Below are 17,714 nucleotides of genomic sequence, written 5' to 3'. Positions count from 1 at the left end.
GAATTGTAAACACTGTAGGAGGTCACGTTCGGGGTGGGGGTGTGAGCTCGTGGGAAAGCATCATCCACAAGGCGAATGCCAGGAGCTGTAAGAGGAGGGACGAATATGGAGGATGTGGCCCTGTGCCCTCCCCGAGGTCCTCAGTCCCGGGAGCAGCAGAGCCCAGCCTCTGGTGGAGCTGGATATGCCCCGCAGCTCCTTCACTTTCCCTGGCCCTTGGGTTAGGGTTGGCTGCAGGTTGATCTCCTTGGGTTTGCAAACCCACTGTACTTGTCTGACAGCCTAGCAGCTCTCTGTGGACCTGAGCCGTGTGTGCTGTCTCCAGCCTGCCTTTCTGAACTCCACTTCCAAGTCTCCCTTTGCCTTGGGTTCGGACACTTCTTCAGTAGGTCTCAGGACCGGTCTTTCCCAGCATTACCCATATCTGGGTGTCTTTTCCTTGGGGACTCTGAGTGCCTATGTGCTCTGACCCCAGCCGACCAGAATGGATACTATACTCTGCTGCTTCCCTGTGATTTGATCCAATCCTCAGAAATCACTCCTGACCCATTTGTCTGCGACCTAGAATCCTAGTACCTTCCTTCTCCTTCATTTTCTATTAAGCTACTCTCTTCCCCTTAAATTATTACTTTACCTACTTCCCCTGTTCTCTGTTATGCCACAGGGCCCAACAACTGGTCCCCTTTGCCCCCCAGTTGGCCTGAACATTCTCCTACCACCTGAATTCAGCCAGGGTGCTCCTATGAGACGCTTAGTCGCAGCAGAGGTGACAAAGGATTAGAGTCCTTGAAAGCCTCTTGTACAAGCAAGCCAGGCAAGTGAACTTGTGCCTTTCACGTGTAGCAGTGCATGCAAGGGTACGGGTGAGGTCGTCAGTTGGTAAGTTAGAAGCTCTGTTAACTGGGTCAGCTAAGGTTTCTGAGTGGACTCCGCTGCTCTGGTCGTCACTTGTCTTTTTGAGCTGCTACACCGGCTACAGCAGTTTCTCAAAGGGTGAAGATGGGCAGTTTGGGGCTTAAGTTTAGTTTTGAATTTCTTGTTCATTCATGGCATTAATGTTTTAGTCTAGACTCAAAGTGCCTCACGTCCGTTTTTATGGACGCCTTAGACTTGGTTCTTACCTTCATTCAGATATCCCTTTCTCGGGGGGGCCTGTCCTGTCCACCTTGTAAATATACAACTGCCCCCGTCTCTATTCCCTGTCCCCATCCCTGGTTTATGTTCTCCAAGTACTTCCAGCCTTTAACTCGTTATTTATTTTATTTATCATAACCGATTTTCTACCTGCTTCTACTGAAGTAGCACCTTCTTGAGGGCATGGATTTTGGAGTGTTTTGGTCACTGGTGTAAGCCAAGAAGGCTTGTTCTGGGATCCCCTACTACACAATGGCACAGTGTTTCTCTGTGTCCCCACTCATTCTGGTTCTTAGAAGTTACTCTTCTTGGAAGGTCGTGCAGGTGTGCGGGGACACACACATACACACACACACACACACTCATGCATGCACGCTTTCTTTTGAAAAATGCAAGGAGTCTCTGCCTTCTTGAATTGACTTCTTGGCTTGGGCTGGAGTCTGTGCCCTCTTTCCAGAGCTACCTTTGTTTTTTTTTTTTTTTGTAATTTCTCACCTGAGGATATTTTTTCCATTGATTTTTTTTTTTAGAGAGTGGAAGGAAGGGAGAGAGAGAGAAAGAGAAACATCGATGTGGGAAAGACACATCAATCTGTTGCCTCCCATACGACCCCGACTGGGGCCGGGGATCGAACCTGCAACCCACGCACGTGTCCTTGACTAGGAAGCAGCTGCTGAGCCAAACAAGCCAGAGCCAGAGCGACGTTTGATCATTCCTGTGTGTCCGCCGCATTGATAGCCTCAGATTTCCTGTCTGCTGAGGGCTGTGTCAGATTAGTCAAGAGTCTTCATGGGAATTCTGAACTTGCTTTGTGATCCGAGTTACTGGACCGATGTGCAGTCTGTTTGCAGCTGCGTGATCTCTGCTCACGTGTGGTACTGACTGCAGTTCCTGGTCATTCTGGCCGACGACGGGAAGACAAAGAGCCTTGTGCCTTGTTCTCGCTTTTAATGTCATATTTCATACGGGCTGTTGGCTCTGCTTCTTCTCTGAGCTCTCTGTGTGTTTCGCTGCCAGTGTTTTGTAACATTTTCGTTTTTACTAAAACCAGATGATTGATTGACCTTCCAAAGGCAGCTGCTTCTGGGTATTAGTCTGTAACCTTTAATGGGGAGGGGAACGAGACATTTCTAAATTGTCTCCTTAAAAAAAAAACATACCTCTTTGCCTTCAGATTTTGAAGTTATTGTTTTTGCTATTTTCTCACTGTTTTGCTTGTTTTCTGGGGAGACGTTTACAATGAATTGTGTGTGTTTAATTATAAAGAAGTTGTAAAGACTGTTAAGAGTGATCTTTTCTTGACTTACTACCTTTGGAAGCCTGTGGACGTGATACCGCTTCCTCTTTTTAATAAAGTATGTTGAGAGCAGTGACCTATTAGGGGACACTTAGGTGGAGACTTTGATTTTCTACTTTATCTGCCTTTGAATTGTTTGAATGCTTTATAGTGAGCATGTTCCTTTTAACATATTTAGTACTTTTTATTTTATTTCATTTTTTGTCATTCCTCATCTGAGGATATTTTTCCAGTGATTTATTTATTTATTTTTTTTAAAGACAGAGGAGCAGGGGCAGGGAAGAGAGAGAGGGAGAGGAAAAGAGAGAGAGGGAGAGAAAGAAACATCGGTGTGAGAGAGACACATCTACTGGTTGCCTCCTGCATGACCCCGTCCAGGGCCAGGGATGGAACCTGCAACCCAAGTACTTGCCCTTGACTGGGAATCAAACCGGAGACCCTTAGGTCTGCAGGCCAACGCTCTAACCTCTGAGCCAAACAGGCCAGGGCATAACATCGTAGATTTTAATACATCTTGAAGACTGTTTGAAAATAATGTTCTTCCTTTTAAAAATAAGGCCGTCTGTGTACTAATAAAGTTTTATTAAGAAAGATTGCAATCAAAATACCTCTGAATTGGCTAGTTTAAGAATATAATGTGAAAAAAAAGAAAAGAATATAATGTGCCATGAAATGCAGCCTGAAATGGAAATACATCTCTACAAACAAAATGTGTGGCATTTGCTGTAAATGAAAATACCTCTATTTTCTTCTATTCATATAAAACAAATCCCACTTCAAATCCGAGTTTAACTAAACAGTGATTTTTCTCTGGAAGTGAAGCTGATATATATTTTAAAGACCAATGTAGGACTGGTGAGTAATGTAAAGAAATCTGAGTACCCTTAGAAGATTAATTCTTGGGGAGGTATGGAACACTGTCTGTTGTGTTCATTTTTATTAATTAAATGAATTTAGACCAAGCAAGTGATAATTTAGAATGGAAAATGAGGCGGGATGTTTAGTGGATGCTGCATACTAATTTTGTGAAAGGCTTTGGGCAGACTCATAAAATGAAATATTTTTTCAGCATGTCTACTAATTACTTTTAGAATTCACAGCAAGGGTTCTGTTTGACGGGAAAACTACAGACTTTCAGTGACTCAACATTTGACCCAGTTCTTTTGTATTTTTCTTTTCTTTTGCACATATCAAAGGGAAGGTTGCACATAAAGTAGATTTTTCATTTAAAAGAGGAAAAAAAAAATAGTTTGGCCAGTGTGGCTCAGTGGTTGAGCGTCGACCCATGCTTCAAGAGGTCACTGGTTCGATTCCCAGTCAGGACACATGCCCAGGTTGTGGGCCCGATCCCCAATGGGGGGCTTGCAGGAGGCGGCCAGTCGATGTTCTCTCTTATTGATGTTTCTGTCTCTTTCTCCCTCTCTCTCTAAAAAAAAATCAATAAAGAAAGTAAATAAATAAAATCAATAAAGGGAAAAAAATGAAAAGAGCAAAAAGTATTTACCATGATCAGAAGTCCTTTTGGGTTTACGTAGAAATCTGTGCCTGCAGCCCATGTGTCAGCAGGCGGACCAGCTGTAGCACAGCGTCTCAGTCTTTCTTTACCAAGCACTGTTTCTAGCACCAGAGGCCTGGACTTTGCCTAATTGAGTAACGTTCGAAAAGAACTTGTAGCCTTTAAACTGGCCCGATCGGGAGAATTCTGATCCACCTTCCTGTTTGCCAAAGTGATGTTATTTCTTCTTTTACTGGGCATTCTCTAACAGTCTCCCCATTCTAAAATACTCCTACTGTAAGACTTATCTGTAGGCAGATATGAGTTTATATTTTAAAAAACTTAAATGGCTGTGTCAGTGCTAGTCAGTATATACAGTGGCTATAGAGAGAATTAGTTGAACGGAAAATGTAGCTCTTGTCTACTGTCCTGGTTGTCACGCTTATGTGCAAATTGTGTATTTATTTAATCACCTTGGAGCTAAGGGTGCAGAATTGGAATCCTAGCTCATGCATTGCAGTGAGGGCAATAATTCCACCCAAGGCGTCGAAAATTGGCTCTAGGGAGGGGGACAAAAAGTCTCCTTTTTATATATAAAGCACAGATATGCACCCAAAATATATGGCATAATTACAATATTAAAATGTTATGGGATGGGGCAAATAGAGAAAATGTCTAAGAACTCTTTTTAGGGGGATGACACCAGATAAAAGGTTGAGAAACATGGCTGTAAACTAATAGGCTGGAATATAGCGGATCAAATTTTTAGCATTTATTAGCCAAAATGTGCATGATGAAATTCGTATGCCTGCTGTTCCCGCCGCCTGCCCTGCTGAAATACTCATGTCCACAGAGAGGCGTTTTACACATGTACCAGATTTGTACATCTGTCATTAGGCCGCCAGTGTACTTGTGCACCTAATCCCATCTCCTGGTTGAGTCTGGGTCTGAAGACTAAAAATGTCCTTGAACCCTATTTAGCTACGTCACAGGGAAGAAAAAGACACCAAATTCTCATACTTTGATTTCAGAATCCATTGCCTTTATATTCTCCCCCGTGGACCACTAATGCAGCCTTTCTGTTGGAGGATGATCTGAGTGGGTCTGGGCTTGGCTGGCCCAGCGGGCACTGCCAGAGGTTCCTCTTTGGAGCGCCGGTCAAACAAAGTCCCAATTGTTTCATCCTCAAAAGAGAACGCCCGGATGGGATGTGTGCCACTTTTAGCATAATAGGAAATGAAGTAATTCTTGGGTCATGCTTCAGCAGTTTTGTTTATCTGTAGCAATATTTCGTTTCCATGGGGACGGGTGCTTCACGGTGTGATAAGCCGGCGGAAAAGTTCTCCTAACCTCATGAGCACACACCTCCTGACCCGCGAGCTAAAAAGGGTTTGGATTAGATGCTTTCGGGAGGACACCAGTTAAAACTCTTGTTTCTCACCTAGGTAGCCCTTGTGTTTTTGTTTAGCTCCATTCTTCCTCCTTCCCATTTCTCAGCTCTGCAGGGCCAGAGGCAACATTCAGCTGCGCAGTGTCACCGGGCCATGTTGCAGAAGCTCTTTGTAGAGTATTAGGGCTGTTTTCCTTGAGTGAGCTGACTGGGGAATTTATAGCCAATAACAACAACTAGCAGTTTTATGCCCGGTGATGGTATACTTCTGTGCACAAGCAAACAGGATTCATTGTTGAAGGACTTCTCCAGGAAAACACAGACTGTCTGCAGTGGAGGATGAGATTCAGCCCTACTATTTTCTGACCCTGTAGGTTACTTGCCAGCATACTTCAGGGCCCCTTAATTTATTTCTCTCAATTAGGAACAGATCTCTCCCACCCCATAATTTACTTTATATTTCTGTTGTAAATGAACTGGACCTGATTGTGGGAATCAGTTCATTCAGAAGGCAGTTTGAAAAATTCAAGTGTAGGTCATGTTTCTCTAATGCTCTCTCTCCCTTCTCTCCCTCTCTAAATTCCCCAGGCATACTTGCTTCAGAAGAAGCTCAGCTAGTTTTTCAGAACTTCCCTATTAAAAAGTCTTGTGGTTTTTATTTTCCTTTGTTACCAGAGAACTGAGTGGAAGGAAAACACCATGGAATTGGCTGAAAACCTTGCTCCCCTTCTCTCCGTTGCAGCTTCTGTTTTCACATAAAAGCAGTTAAATGGTGGTTATTATACTGAAGTGGATATGGCTTTTCATCTCGTGTCTTCGCAGTGTAAATGTAGACATAGCTAATACCTTGCATTTCTGTGTGTACGGGGGCAATCATAAGACTGATGGCCCCTGCAAACAGTCATGTCTCTAGAGCTAATGTATCATAGCAAGAGGTTTTATGTGAGCGTATGGAGTGATTTTCGTCTTCTTACTGGGTCTATATTATATAACTTAAAAAAAATTCGTCTTCTGGGGATTGTCAGTCTGTACCCCACTTCCACGTCTCTGGGACTACCCCATTCCTCAGACTATTATGTTCATTATATTCCACAAATAAGTGAGATCATATGATACTTATCTTTCTCCGTTTGGCTTATTTCACTTAGAATAATACTTTCTAGGTCCCTCCATGTCGTCTCAAAGGATAAGAGATCTTTCTTTCTTACAGCTGCATAGTACTCCGTTGTGTACATGTACCACTGCTTTTTTATCCACTCGTCTACTGATGGACACTTGGGCTGTGTCCAGATCTGAGCTATTGTAAATAGTGCTGCTATGAACATGGGGGTACATATATTCTTCCTGATTGGTATTTCAGGCTTCTTAGGGTATATTCCTAGAAGTGGGATATAACTTCGTTTTTCAAATGTTGATTTTTTTTCTCTCTCCACGGTTTATCTGAAAGGGTATGAGGATTAAAAAATAATCTTGCGCCCTGGCCATTTTGGCTCAGTGGTTAGAGCGTCGACCTGCGGTCCGGAGAGACCCGGGTTCGGTTCCCGCTAAGGGCGCGTACCTCGGTTGCAGTGTGTCCCCGGCCCTGGTTGGGTCGTGTGGGTGGTGACCACTCGATGTTTTCCTTTCATGTTGATGTTTCTCTCTCTCTTCCTCTCTCTCCCTCCCACTCTGTCTGAACAAAATATTGAAAAGTGTCCTCGGGTGAGGATAAAAAAAAAATCTTAAGAACCACTTGAGCCGAACAGAAAACACTGGTGTGAGAGAGGAGTCCCGCTTGCCTGGCGTGGTCCATTTCCAGACTGGACAGTGTTCTTGATCGGTGGTCACTCTTCCAGTTCACGCTTCAGCTCAATGAGGACGAATCCAGGAAACCCTCAGTTCTCCGTGCCTCTTTTAATCCTCCGTTTTGGAGAAAGAAGCCTACAATCATAGCAAACAAGTTCCAGATTCATGGCACAGTGCACTTAAGATGATTCATAGTTTCTTCTTTAGATTGTGACTTCACGTCTGAAGGGGAAACACTGGGCTAACGGTCTGATAGCTGCTACTACGTATCGATGTCATGGCCTTTCTGACAGTCAGCCTCCTCATTGTAGCAAACAGAGCTGCCAGTAATCCTCACCCGAGGACACTTTTGCATTTGTCTTGTGATAGAGCGGGAGGGAGAGAGGGAGGAAGAGAGAGAGAGAAACATCGATGTGAGAGAGACACATCAACTGGCTGCCACCCACACGACCCCAACCAGGGCCGGGGACAAACTGCAACCGAGGTACATGCCCTTAGTGGGAACCGAACCTGGGTCTCTCTGGTCTGCGGGCCGACGCTCTAACCGCTGAGCCACACCGGCCAGGACCACCCATCCGCTGTCTAACAAATTCCTCTGCTAAAGCAGCAGAAAGAGATGGATGCCCACGTTGCTAAGCGCTTCTGCTGGCACACGCAATGTGATGCCCCCACCTTCTGTTTCTCTGCCCCTCGTTTGCCCCAGCCCAGCCCAGCCAGGTGAAGTCATTTCAGCGACTGCAGGCAGACTTCTGTGCAGGGACACCGCTGCTGTGCTTTCTGGCTTTGAGTTCGGTGGCATCGCTTCGCCACGCTTTGCTCTGCGTGCGCGCATGCGTGTGCCCTCTGCCGGGGTTGAGGAACTGGGACGTGGCACGAACTCGCGTGCCCAGAGGGCATGTTGCAGTGCAGTGGATGGTGTTCGCTCCCTTTCTGGCTCAAGGTCTCAGGTTTCTCACCTTCGGGGGTGCAGACTAGTGAGAAAGAAGTCAGGCCTGCTTAGATGGGAGGGAGCAGTGCACGGTGTCATCTTCGGTTAGTGAAATACGCCTCCCGAGACACACAGCAGGTTTGAATTTGGAAAGTGATTCGGTTTGGATCCCAAATTATTCCTACTGTTATCACTGAATTGTGAAACCTGTGGTTTTCATTTTCATTGATATTTATTCCTATCTACTTCAAAAAACTGACAAGAATTTATAAATTAGTTTAGTCCTGAGTAAATGGGAAAATGCTGTAATTTTTGGTTAAATTCGTGAATGAGAACCACAGCATTTTACTTTGAATGATTTCTTCTGACTGAAATACACATTGCTACATTTGTCTGTGTGTGTGTGCGTGTCTGTCTATCTATGTGTGTGTGTGCGTGTCTGTCTGTCTATCTATCTATCTATCTATCTATCTGTCTATCTATGTGTGTCTGTGTGTCTGTGTGTCTATCTACCTACCTACCATTTGTATATCTATTTACTGATCTAATTTAATTGGAAATGAAATGAAGCTATCTTGTCTTGGGAGATAGTACTAAAGAATTTAAGAGCACTCTTCTAAATTATTGTTCCTCACGTACAAGACGATCTAGATTTAAAGGTGGTGGAGCGGTCGTCATGTACCTCAGGGACATAGCTAGTCAGGAAGAAAATAGGGTGAAACCCAGGTCTGTCCTGTCACTAAGGATGTGGATGTGGCCAAGTTCATGTCCCCTGCAGCTGTACTGTAGTGATTATTCCATCCCTTGAGCTTACCTTCACTTCCAGTTTTGTGTTTTGGACAATTTCCTATTCCTGGAATTTCTTCCTAACTTTCTCTCCCTTCTCCTCTCCTGCCTGGTAAAACCCCCCACTTCACAGCTGGCCCACCCGTAGGCCATGTTATAACTGAACCGGAAGCCCAGGGCAGCAGAGGCGACACGCGGTTACACCACTTAGAAGCCTTGCAGCCAGGATCGAGCATAACGGTTCTTTGTTGTTGTAATCCTCACCCGAGGGTATTTTTCCTTTGAGTTTTAGACAGAGTGGAAGGGAGGGAGAGAGAAAGGGAGAGAAACATCGATGGAAGAGAGACACATTGATTGGTGGCCTCCTGCACGACCTCAACCCAAGCCAGGGATCACATACCTGCAGCCCAGGCCCCTGCCCTTGACCGGGAATCGAACCTGGGACCCTTTGGTCCTTGGGCCCGAGGCTCTAACCTCTGAGCCAAACCGACCAGGGCAAACAGGTGTTTATTCCTCTCCTGTTGATTCTTTCATCCCGCCTACATTTTCTTTTGAACTCTTCTTGTACCACAAATGTTGGTTGTAGAGGGGACTCTAGAGCAAGGAAACGGGTTCAAGTCCTAATTCTGCCTTTCAGGAGATTTACAATATTGGGTAGATTACTTAATATTTTTGTGCCTTGGTTTCCTCATCTGGCAAATGGGGATGATGATAGCATCTACCACGCAGGGTTGCTAATGAGGAGTAAATGAATGCTACTTGGTGAGCACTGAGTGCTTAGCACAGAGCAAGTATTATATGTGTTTGTTAGAGCAGATAAGATGGAGCCTGTGCACCTGAGTTCTGAGGGTGTGCACTGAAGAACCCCCGGGGCTGGGGGTTGGGAGCAGGGTGCCTGTCGACAGGTCCTCCTCTGTGAAGTCGTCCCATCCCTGCCACCTGTGAAACACTGCTCCTCTGCCACCAACAGCACTGCGTGTGTTCCTTACGGGACCCACTTCATGGTGACCTGCTCGGCTGTTCTCTGCCACTGTTTGGTCCCCTTTACAGACTGCAAACCTCGCAAGGGCGGAGCCTCTCCTGGCCTTACTCATCTCTACCTTCTGATCCCCATTCCCAGGCTTGGTGGCTGTCTTCTGATCCCCATTCCCAGGGCGTGGTGGCTGTCTAGCTGGGTTTTGATGTTTCGAACAGTTGAAAAGAAGCATTCACTTTCTGCCAGAAAAATACCCAAGCCTGCTACTACCTGAAGGAGTTGACTCGTTTCTACTGACATGATTGTCTTATGTAATTAGGCCAGCTGCCCTTCAATGAAAGGTTTTTTTTTCTAATTTTATTGCATATATTAATTGCATAAGTTCAAAATAGATATTGAGTCGAATTGCATACATAGGTGTACACGCACACGCGCACACAGGCAGAGGGTGCTTCAGTTTCTTACACCTTCATAGGAAGAATTCACCTCGGAAGGCAGTCGGATAAGCTGGTCGAGTTGTGTGTTTATAGGAAGACTGATCGTGGTGGTTCATGAACCGGTTCTTCTCGCCTCATAGGCATTGTGGCTCCTCGTTCTTGGGGACAAAGCTGTCACCCTCCCTCCTTCGTTCATAAGCAAAGTGCTAGGAAGCTCCTGCATCATAGTGTAACAGGCGATGTCCTTTGGCACCAGGCTTGAATTTGAATAATGGGTTCTGCTGCTGCTTTGTTTTTTGGCTAATCCTCACCGAGGATATTTTTCCCATTGGTATTTAGAGAGAATGGAGGGAGGGCTGGTAGGCATTGATTTAAGAGGGACACATTGATTGGTTGCCTCCCCCATGCACCTCAGTGGGGGCTGGTGATTGAACCTGCAACCCAGGCACATGCCCTTTAATGGGAATCGAACCCGCAACCCTTCAGTGCTCAGGCGGACGCTCTAACTACTGTGCCACACCGGCCAGGGCTGGATTCTGCTTCTTAATGTTTGTAACTTTGAAGTCTCCGTTCTCTCGTCCATAATGTGAGGACAGTACATACCCCCCGAATTTGTTGTGTAGAGAAAATGCCTGGTACGTAGTAAGTACTTGGTTAGTAAATACTTGTGTTACCACTGTACAATTACACAGCCAGGAGAGATTTCTGTTACAGGGTAAAGGGCTTGAGGAAGTCCCCGGAGGAAAAGTATGTGGAAAATCAGTTTTCTTATTCTCGTTGGAAACATGGGAAAAAAAAAAACCTACTGTTTTCTCTTGCAAAGACAGCAGAAAGCTTCGTGTGTTCTGTCCACGTCTGAAACCCCTGTTGGCCTGCGCCCGTGGTGTGGAAAGCCAGAGTCGTGATGGGCTGCGGGGAGGTTCCCCGGGCCTCACGCCGCTGCGGAAAAGCAGCCCCTGCGTGGAAATGGGTTCAGGGCAGCCGTGGGTGCCCACGTGCCTGCGTATAATCGGGCAAAGCGAGACGAACCTCATCTCCGTCGTCTTACTTTTGTTCTCATCAGAAAGCTGTTTAATGGAAGAAGAGGAAGGATGTTAGGAGCATAGTTCTAGTGGAGATCCGTGTTGGAAAGCTGGAGAGAAACTGTCTCGAGAAATACATTCTGCACCTTGGAAAGACTTAACTTGGTGAAGATAAAAATCCGCCAGGAAGCCTCATTCCCCTAGAAGCGTTGTCAGATCTTTCCGTTTTACCCGAGCGGGGTTCTGTGGGGTGGCGAGCGGGTTGCTGCTTCATGGCACAGTTCCTGAGGTCTCTGCCCGTCTGTACCGTGGGCACCACCGCCCTGGCATGCCTGCTCCCTCAGCTGGGCTTGTAGCCATGGCATTGTGCACCTCTCTGTGAACCAGTTCATCGAAGTCTGCCTCGCCTGGCCTGCGCCCGAGAGCAGAAATGATCATCTTGGCCTTGAATTGCTGACAGTAGCAGAATCAAGTCAAGTAGTTTCGTATTTCCCAAGGTGCTTCATTCGATCAGTTGTACCGTGATTGCCAGGCAAGTGCTGAGGGATCTGGAAAATTCCTCCTGTGTCACCCGTATGAGTGACCTTCTCCCTGTTGGGTTTTCCGATCTAGCCCAGTTCGGCGGGTCTTAGACTTCCCAGTGTGTGCCAGGCCTCCCGGGAGCCTTGAGCGTGCTCCCTTTCGTTCAGATTGAACAGCCACGGTTCAGTATATACTGAGATCTTCGGAGACTGCTCACGGCTGCACAGATGCTGTAGGCGTGGTGACAGCCGAGGTGCAGAGTTGCCGGCTACTTGGTAAGGAAACTACTTCGTGTTGGCAAACAGCTGGAAGTGGAGTTGGAAGAAATTTGGGAGATTGCTGTCACAGCTCAGAGGAAGGGGGCTTCTTGTAGGAGAGGGAACTCGTCGTCATGTCAGAAGAGAGGACCGGCGCGCGTCCCTTCCAGGAGCAGGACTCTAACTCGTCGTCTTGTTCTTGCGTCTTCTCTAGGTCACGACTGCTGTGAGACCGTGAAGGTGCTGCTCTGTGCTTCCAAAGAGGGCCTGCCCGTGTTCGTGGTGGCCGAAGAAGACTTCGAGTTCGTCCAGGACGAGGCTTACGACGCAGCCCAGTTCCTCGCCACCAGCGCGGGGAACCAGCAGGCGCTGAACTTCACCCGCTTCCTTGACCGGTCAGGACCCCCGTCTGCGGATGTGAACGCCCTCGACGAGAAGGTGGCCCTGGCGTTCCGACACCTGAAGCTGCCGGCCGACTGGAATGTGCTGGGGACCAATCAGACTCTGCATGGTAAGAACTCAAGTGACCCGAAACACACGCTGAGTTTGGAATACTTAGCGTTTTTGTTTTAAAAAAAATTTTTTTAAATATGTTTTTATTGATTTTTTTTTTTTTTTAGAGACAGATAGAAACATCGCTGTGAGAGAGAAACATCAATTGGCTGCCTCTTGCACGCCCCCTACTGGGGATCGAGCCTGCAACCCGGGCCTGTGCCTTGACCAGGAATCAAACCGGGACCTCTCAGTCCACTGAGCCACCAGCTGGGGTGGACTACTTAAAGTTTTTAATGGGGCTGCTTTTTATACGGTCACTGCCATCAAGTCTTCCGCAGTGGCTGATTCAATGTCGCAGTTGCTGTGGCCAAGTGGCCATGGTGGCATCTCTTCCGGGTTCTTCCCCTGAGCTGTTACGCCTGTTTGTGCCGTGAAATGAGAGCTAAGAGGGCTGCTGTGGCCATTGTCACTTCTCATTTCATGTGGAGAGTGGCACAGCCCCTTTCTGTGGGTCCCCATCTCAGGCTTGATCTCTCAAGTGTAGGAAGTTAGCCATCCTTCATGAAGAGAGCAGTACAGTAACTTTTAGTACTTTCCTTTGGTGTTTATCAATCAAAGACAAGGTTTTTATTCTTGTATTCTGGAGTTCTCTAGCGAGTCCATGGAGCTGGAAGAAAGGAAACTTGGGGTGTGAGTAGGGGGGCCTGAGAGCAGGCTGAGCTCTGAGAAACCCTCCCTCCCCCCTCCCTCTTTTTGGCGGTTTTTTTCTTTGTTTCTCTATGATGATGATTATTATTGTCATCATTACTTTAACCCCATACTCTTTCAACCAGATTATTTTCACTCTTACTTATTTACTGGCTCTCCATATGAGAGTTCATGGAAGGAAGGGCTCTGCTTTTTAAAATAAACACTGATGTAATACAAGTGTAATAAGGATCTGTGTGTGTTCCTCTTAGTCAGATAGGGGTTTTCCCAGAAAATTATGCGTGTAGCAAATGCCAGCTACTACATGTCATGGTTTTACAAATATGTCTAAATGAAACAGTGTATACTTAGGGTCCAACAAACAACATCCTCTGTCCCCCCTGAGCTCACATCCAGTCCTCGAATGGTTATTCCGGGTGCCGTTTACGAATCGCTGTCAGGATGGAGTGCATTAGTTGTCTGTGCGGCTGATGGCATTGCCGTGGTGTGCGTCCGTTTGGAGAAGACATAGGAGTCGGATAGTGTGTGCATGTTACAAGAAGTGCAGTGCACCCTGAACAGGTGGGTTGAACTGCTCAGGCCCACTTCCACGTGGTTTTCAGCCCGTGGTTAGGAATCCACGTGGGCGGGGCGCTGACTTAAGTTACATGACGTGCCTGTTGCTCAGAGGTCAACTGTGTTAGAAAAAGCTCAGGTCTGAAACTGAAGCTCCTCACTTCTCTCTGGGCCTTAGCTTCCTTGTCTTCAGTAGGGAACTGACCAGCTTTAATATTTTTGTGGACTTTCCACGTGCTTCTTAAGTTTCTGTTGTATAAAATGGCTCAAGCGGCACTAGCAGAGGTTAAATCAAATACGAACACTTAGGGGATGCATTAGAGGCACAGTAAGGTGCCACTGCACACCTAGGAGGAAAGCTAAGATTAAAAATACCAAGCGCTGTCCTGGCCGGTTTGGCCCAGTGGTTAGGGCGTTGGCCTGGGGTCTGAAGGGTCACAGGTTCTATTCTTGGTCAAGGGCATGTACCTGGGTTGCAGGTTTGATCCCCCGCCCTGGTCAGGGTCATGCAGGAGGCAACCAATTGATGTGTCTCTCTCACATTGACATTTCACTCTCTCGCTACCTCCTTCCCTCCCACTCTGTATAAAAAAATCAATGGAAAAATATCCTCGGGTGAGGGAGGGTTAACAAAAAAAACCAACTGCTGACAAGGGTGCAGAACACCTTACATATTGCCGCGGGAGTGTGGAATGATATCGCCACACTAGAATACAGTCTGGCAGTTTCTTACAAAGGTAAATGTACATTTACTGTATGACCAGCAGTCTTACTTCTAGTCATTCGTGCTAGAGAAACGAAAGCTCACATTCATAAAAAAAAATCTTCACACAGCTATGCCTATGGCAGCATTATTTATAATCCCCCCAAACTGGAACTAACCCAGATCTCTCTCACTGGGTTAATATATTAACAAGCCATGGTACATCCACACAGTTGAATGTTACTCAGCCATACAGACTGTCGACATGCGCGGCAGCTTGGATGCATTTGAAATGTGTTGTGCTACGTAAACAGTTAGTTTCCAAAGGATATTTAGTGCATGGCTTCACTTATGAGATCATAAATGAAAGGGCAAAATTACAGGCACAGAAACTAGATTAGCCGTTGCCATCTCAAGGAGCAGAGCAGTATCATGAGGGAACTCTTTGGGTGTTGCAATGACTTTGCATTTTGGTGGCGGTGATTATAAGAATTTATGCATGTGTTCCAAATCATTGCATTGTACACCCCACAAAAGTGAATGCATACAAGCTTAAAAGAACAAAAGAAAGTGAACAAGTTAGGTGTATACTTTGCAAGGTGAAATGCATCCAAGAGTCTTGCATGCCTTTGAGTCAGCAACTGGGATCAGGAACCTGCTTTCAAGACCTAGATTTACGTTCTGCAGTTTTAACTGTTCAATTGATTGTGGATTCCAGTCTACGAACATTGAGTATTTTAAGGGCAGAGTAGCTTCACTTGAGAGACGCTTGCTTGCTTGCTGTGGAGGGAAGAAGGTAAAGGAACATTCTGCTTGCTTCTAGTTGCACATCGAATGCTTTTAAAAAGGTGTTTAATGGAAGAAGGTATGAAGTAAGCCTGTTTTCTGGGATAATGATGCAGGTAAACAGGGCACTTCTTACATAACAGGACTACTTGCTGTTGAAAGTGAGGATGTTGACTGTTGTTCCAGCCTAATGCCTGTACAAAGGAGTCATGTAAGGCTAAGGCTTAATCCTCCTACTAATTGTTTGGATGCAGAGATCTTAGTTTTTTATTTTTCAGGTCAGTGACTTCTTTGCCAATGGCTCAGATTTCTCCTACGGAAAAAAAGACATAAAGGCCTGTGAAAATTTACATTTAATTTCAGGGATTCCTAGCCTCCTTGAACCGCAGGAATGAACACGACATCAAGAACTTCTGGTTTGGATTTGATCCTGTAAAACGGAACGAACAGGCAGTAGAGGGAGTTTATGTCCTGGCTTCATTACGAGAGTTTGTGCAAAATGTTGATCTGTCTGTTTCTCAGTTTCTTCGTGTACAGAATGGGGGAAAATATATTTGGCTAATGTGTGCTAGTTAGCAAAGCTGTTCATACTGAATATTCTAAGACTAGTATCCAGTAACCTTTTAGAGACAAAGTCTTGAGCTCTGATGATGGAGAGTAACGTGGCTTAGGAAAGGAACGAACAAGAACGGTCAGGGCACATGCCTGGGTTGCGGGCTCGATCCCCAGTAGAGGGGTAAGCAGGAGGCAGCTGATCAATGTTTCTCTCGCATTGATGTTTCTATCTCTCCCTTTCCCTTCCTCTTTCTCTAAAAATCAAATGGAAACATTTTAAAACATGAGCGAGAGGGAGTTTGTCCATTTTAATTCTTCCAAGCGTTCTTTGCTCTCCAGTCACATAAAGCAGACTCTACTCTGTCTTTTTGCCTTATTTCTGCCTTAGATGCAAGTTAGGATTCATCAGAGTGGAGGGTGGATGGAGGGGTAAGGCTACCATCCCTCTGAGTTACCAAGTCTCAGTAGTTTTAGCTTGTTAGTGCTTTGGTGGTGAGTGAACATGGTGAGTTGTTTTTTCTACCGTAAGAACCTGGTACAGAAGTCAGCATCCCTCTCCAGTGATGGTTGAAGACTTGCTCCGAAGAAAGCAAGGAGGACCGTCCTGGGGGAAATCCCATTATTTAGTCATGGGATCATATAACTAAGTAAAAAGAAGCTCTCGTCATCTCTGGGGGTGGGGATTCTCCTAACAAAGAGAACTTTGGTTGGAGAGAAGGATGAGGCAGGTTTAAGAAAGACTGTACCCAAAACAGCCTGTGCGTGCTCCATTCTCTGTGTCTGCTGTTGGTTACTTAGAACTTCAGCCATAACAATTTGCTCTTTCCACACCCCTTCGAAACTGTCCGATCGGCTTTCATGCACATTTTGCCTTAGCTGTGCTCACTACTATTTGTATATTTTTCCAGCTCTCATCGTTACTAAAAGAGAAAAGAATAAATCAAAAGACTGCTGAGGATTATTATTATTATTATTTTTCCCCCCGGAGGTTCCCCATCTTGACTGCAAGACAACACTTGCTAGTAGTGGCAGGGCTTTGGCTCCCCAAGGTGGGTTGCCTGTCAGACCTTGATTCTGCCATGACAACTGTCATCTTTCCCAAAGGCCCATTCCTCACACCGGCCCTGTGTCCTCCTTCCCCACGGGGTGTGAGAATTCCTGCACCAGGCGGGACCTCAGGCGCGTTTGAGGGTCAGTACAGAACAGTAGAAAGAACGGTGATCTTGGAGCCTCGTAGATGGAGATTCAGAAGTTACTGCGAGCAGGGCCTCTGGGTGGATCAGCAGGGTAAGAAAAGTGTACACATATTCTTCGCCTACCGCATGGTTCGTAGAACTCTACGGCGTTTTGCTCAGCCCGAAGGTTCAACCGTTTGAAGAAGATGCAGCCGTCTAGCATCTCACCGTGGCGGGATGCCCTCAACAGCTGTCTCTGCACATCTGGGCGACTGTGCATTTGCTTCTAGCATATGAGTAGATAGAAGGTGGGACTTCAGACATGTCCTGTTGCCTTCTCTGTGGGTAGGAGCTGGGGCACGCATGGATTGTTGCATGTGGATGGTTAAATAGGAAAGCCAGCCAGCCAGCCTGTGGTCACTGCAATAACACGACAGCACACAGAGAATGGGAAAGTTCCAGAGTGTTCAAATGGAAGGCTCTTCGGCCCTGGCCGGTTTGGCTCAGCGGTTAGAGCGTCGGCTTGCGGTCCGGAGAGACCCGGGTTCGGTTCCCGCTAAGGGCATGTACCTCGGTTGCAGTTTGTCCCCGGCCCTGGTTGGGTTGTATGGGTGGCAACCACTCGATGTGTCCCTTTCACGTCGATGTTTCTCTCTCTCTCTCCCTCCCACTCTATCTGAACAAAATATCAAAAAATGTCCTTGGGTG

The 17,714-nt window shown here is 46.3% G+C and overlaps 1 protein-coding gene across 8 annotated transcripts in view; it reads left to right on the top strand.

Annotated features, from left to right (window-relative positions):
- The window catches only part of AKAP13 (A-kinase anchoring protein 13), a 258,664-nt gene that overhangs the window by 97,310 nt on the left and 143,640 nt on the right, over positions 1-17,714 (top strand). For all 8 annotated transcript variants that reach the window (XM_036278132.1, XM_036278131.1, XM_036278130.1 and 5 more), the window contains exon 4: positions 12,244-12,540. In XM_036278132.1, coding sequence (XP_036134025.1) covers positions 12,244-12,540 — 297 coding nt within the window. The remainder of the gene's footprint in view (positions 1-12,243; positions 12,541-17,714) is intronic.

The sequence above is a fragment of the Molossus molossus genome, unplaced genomic scaffold (genome assembly GCF_014108415.1).
Source record: "Molossus molossus isolate mMolMol1 unplaced genomic scaffold, mMolMol1.p scaffold_m16_p_24, whole genome shotgun sequence".
NCBI lineage: Eukaryota > Metazoa > Chordata > Mammalia > Chiroptera > Molossidae > Molossus > Molossus molossus.
This window is presented reverse-complemented; position numbering and strand designations above follow the sequence as displayed.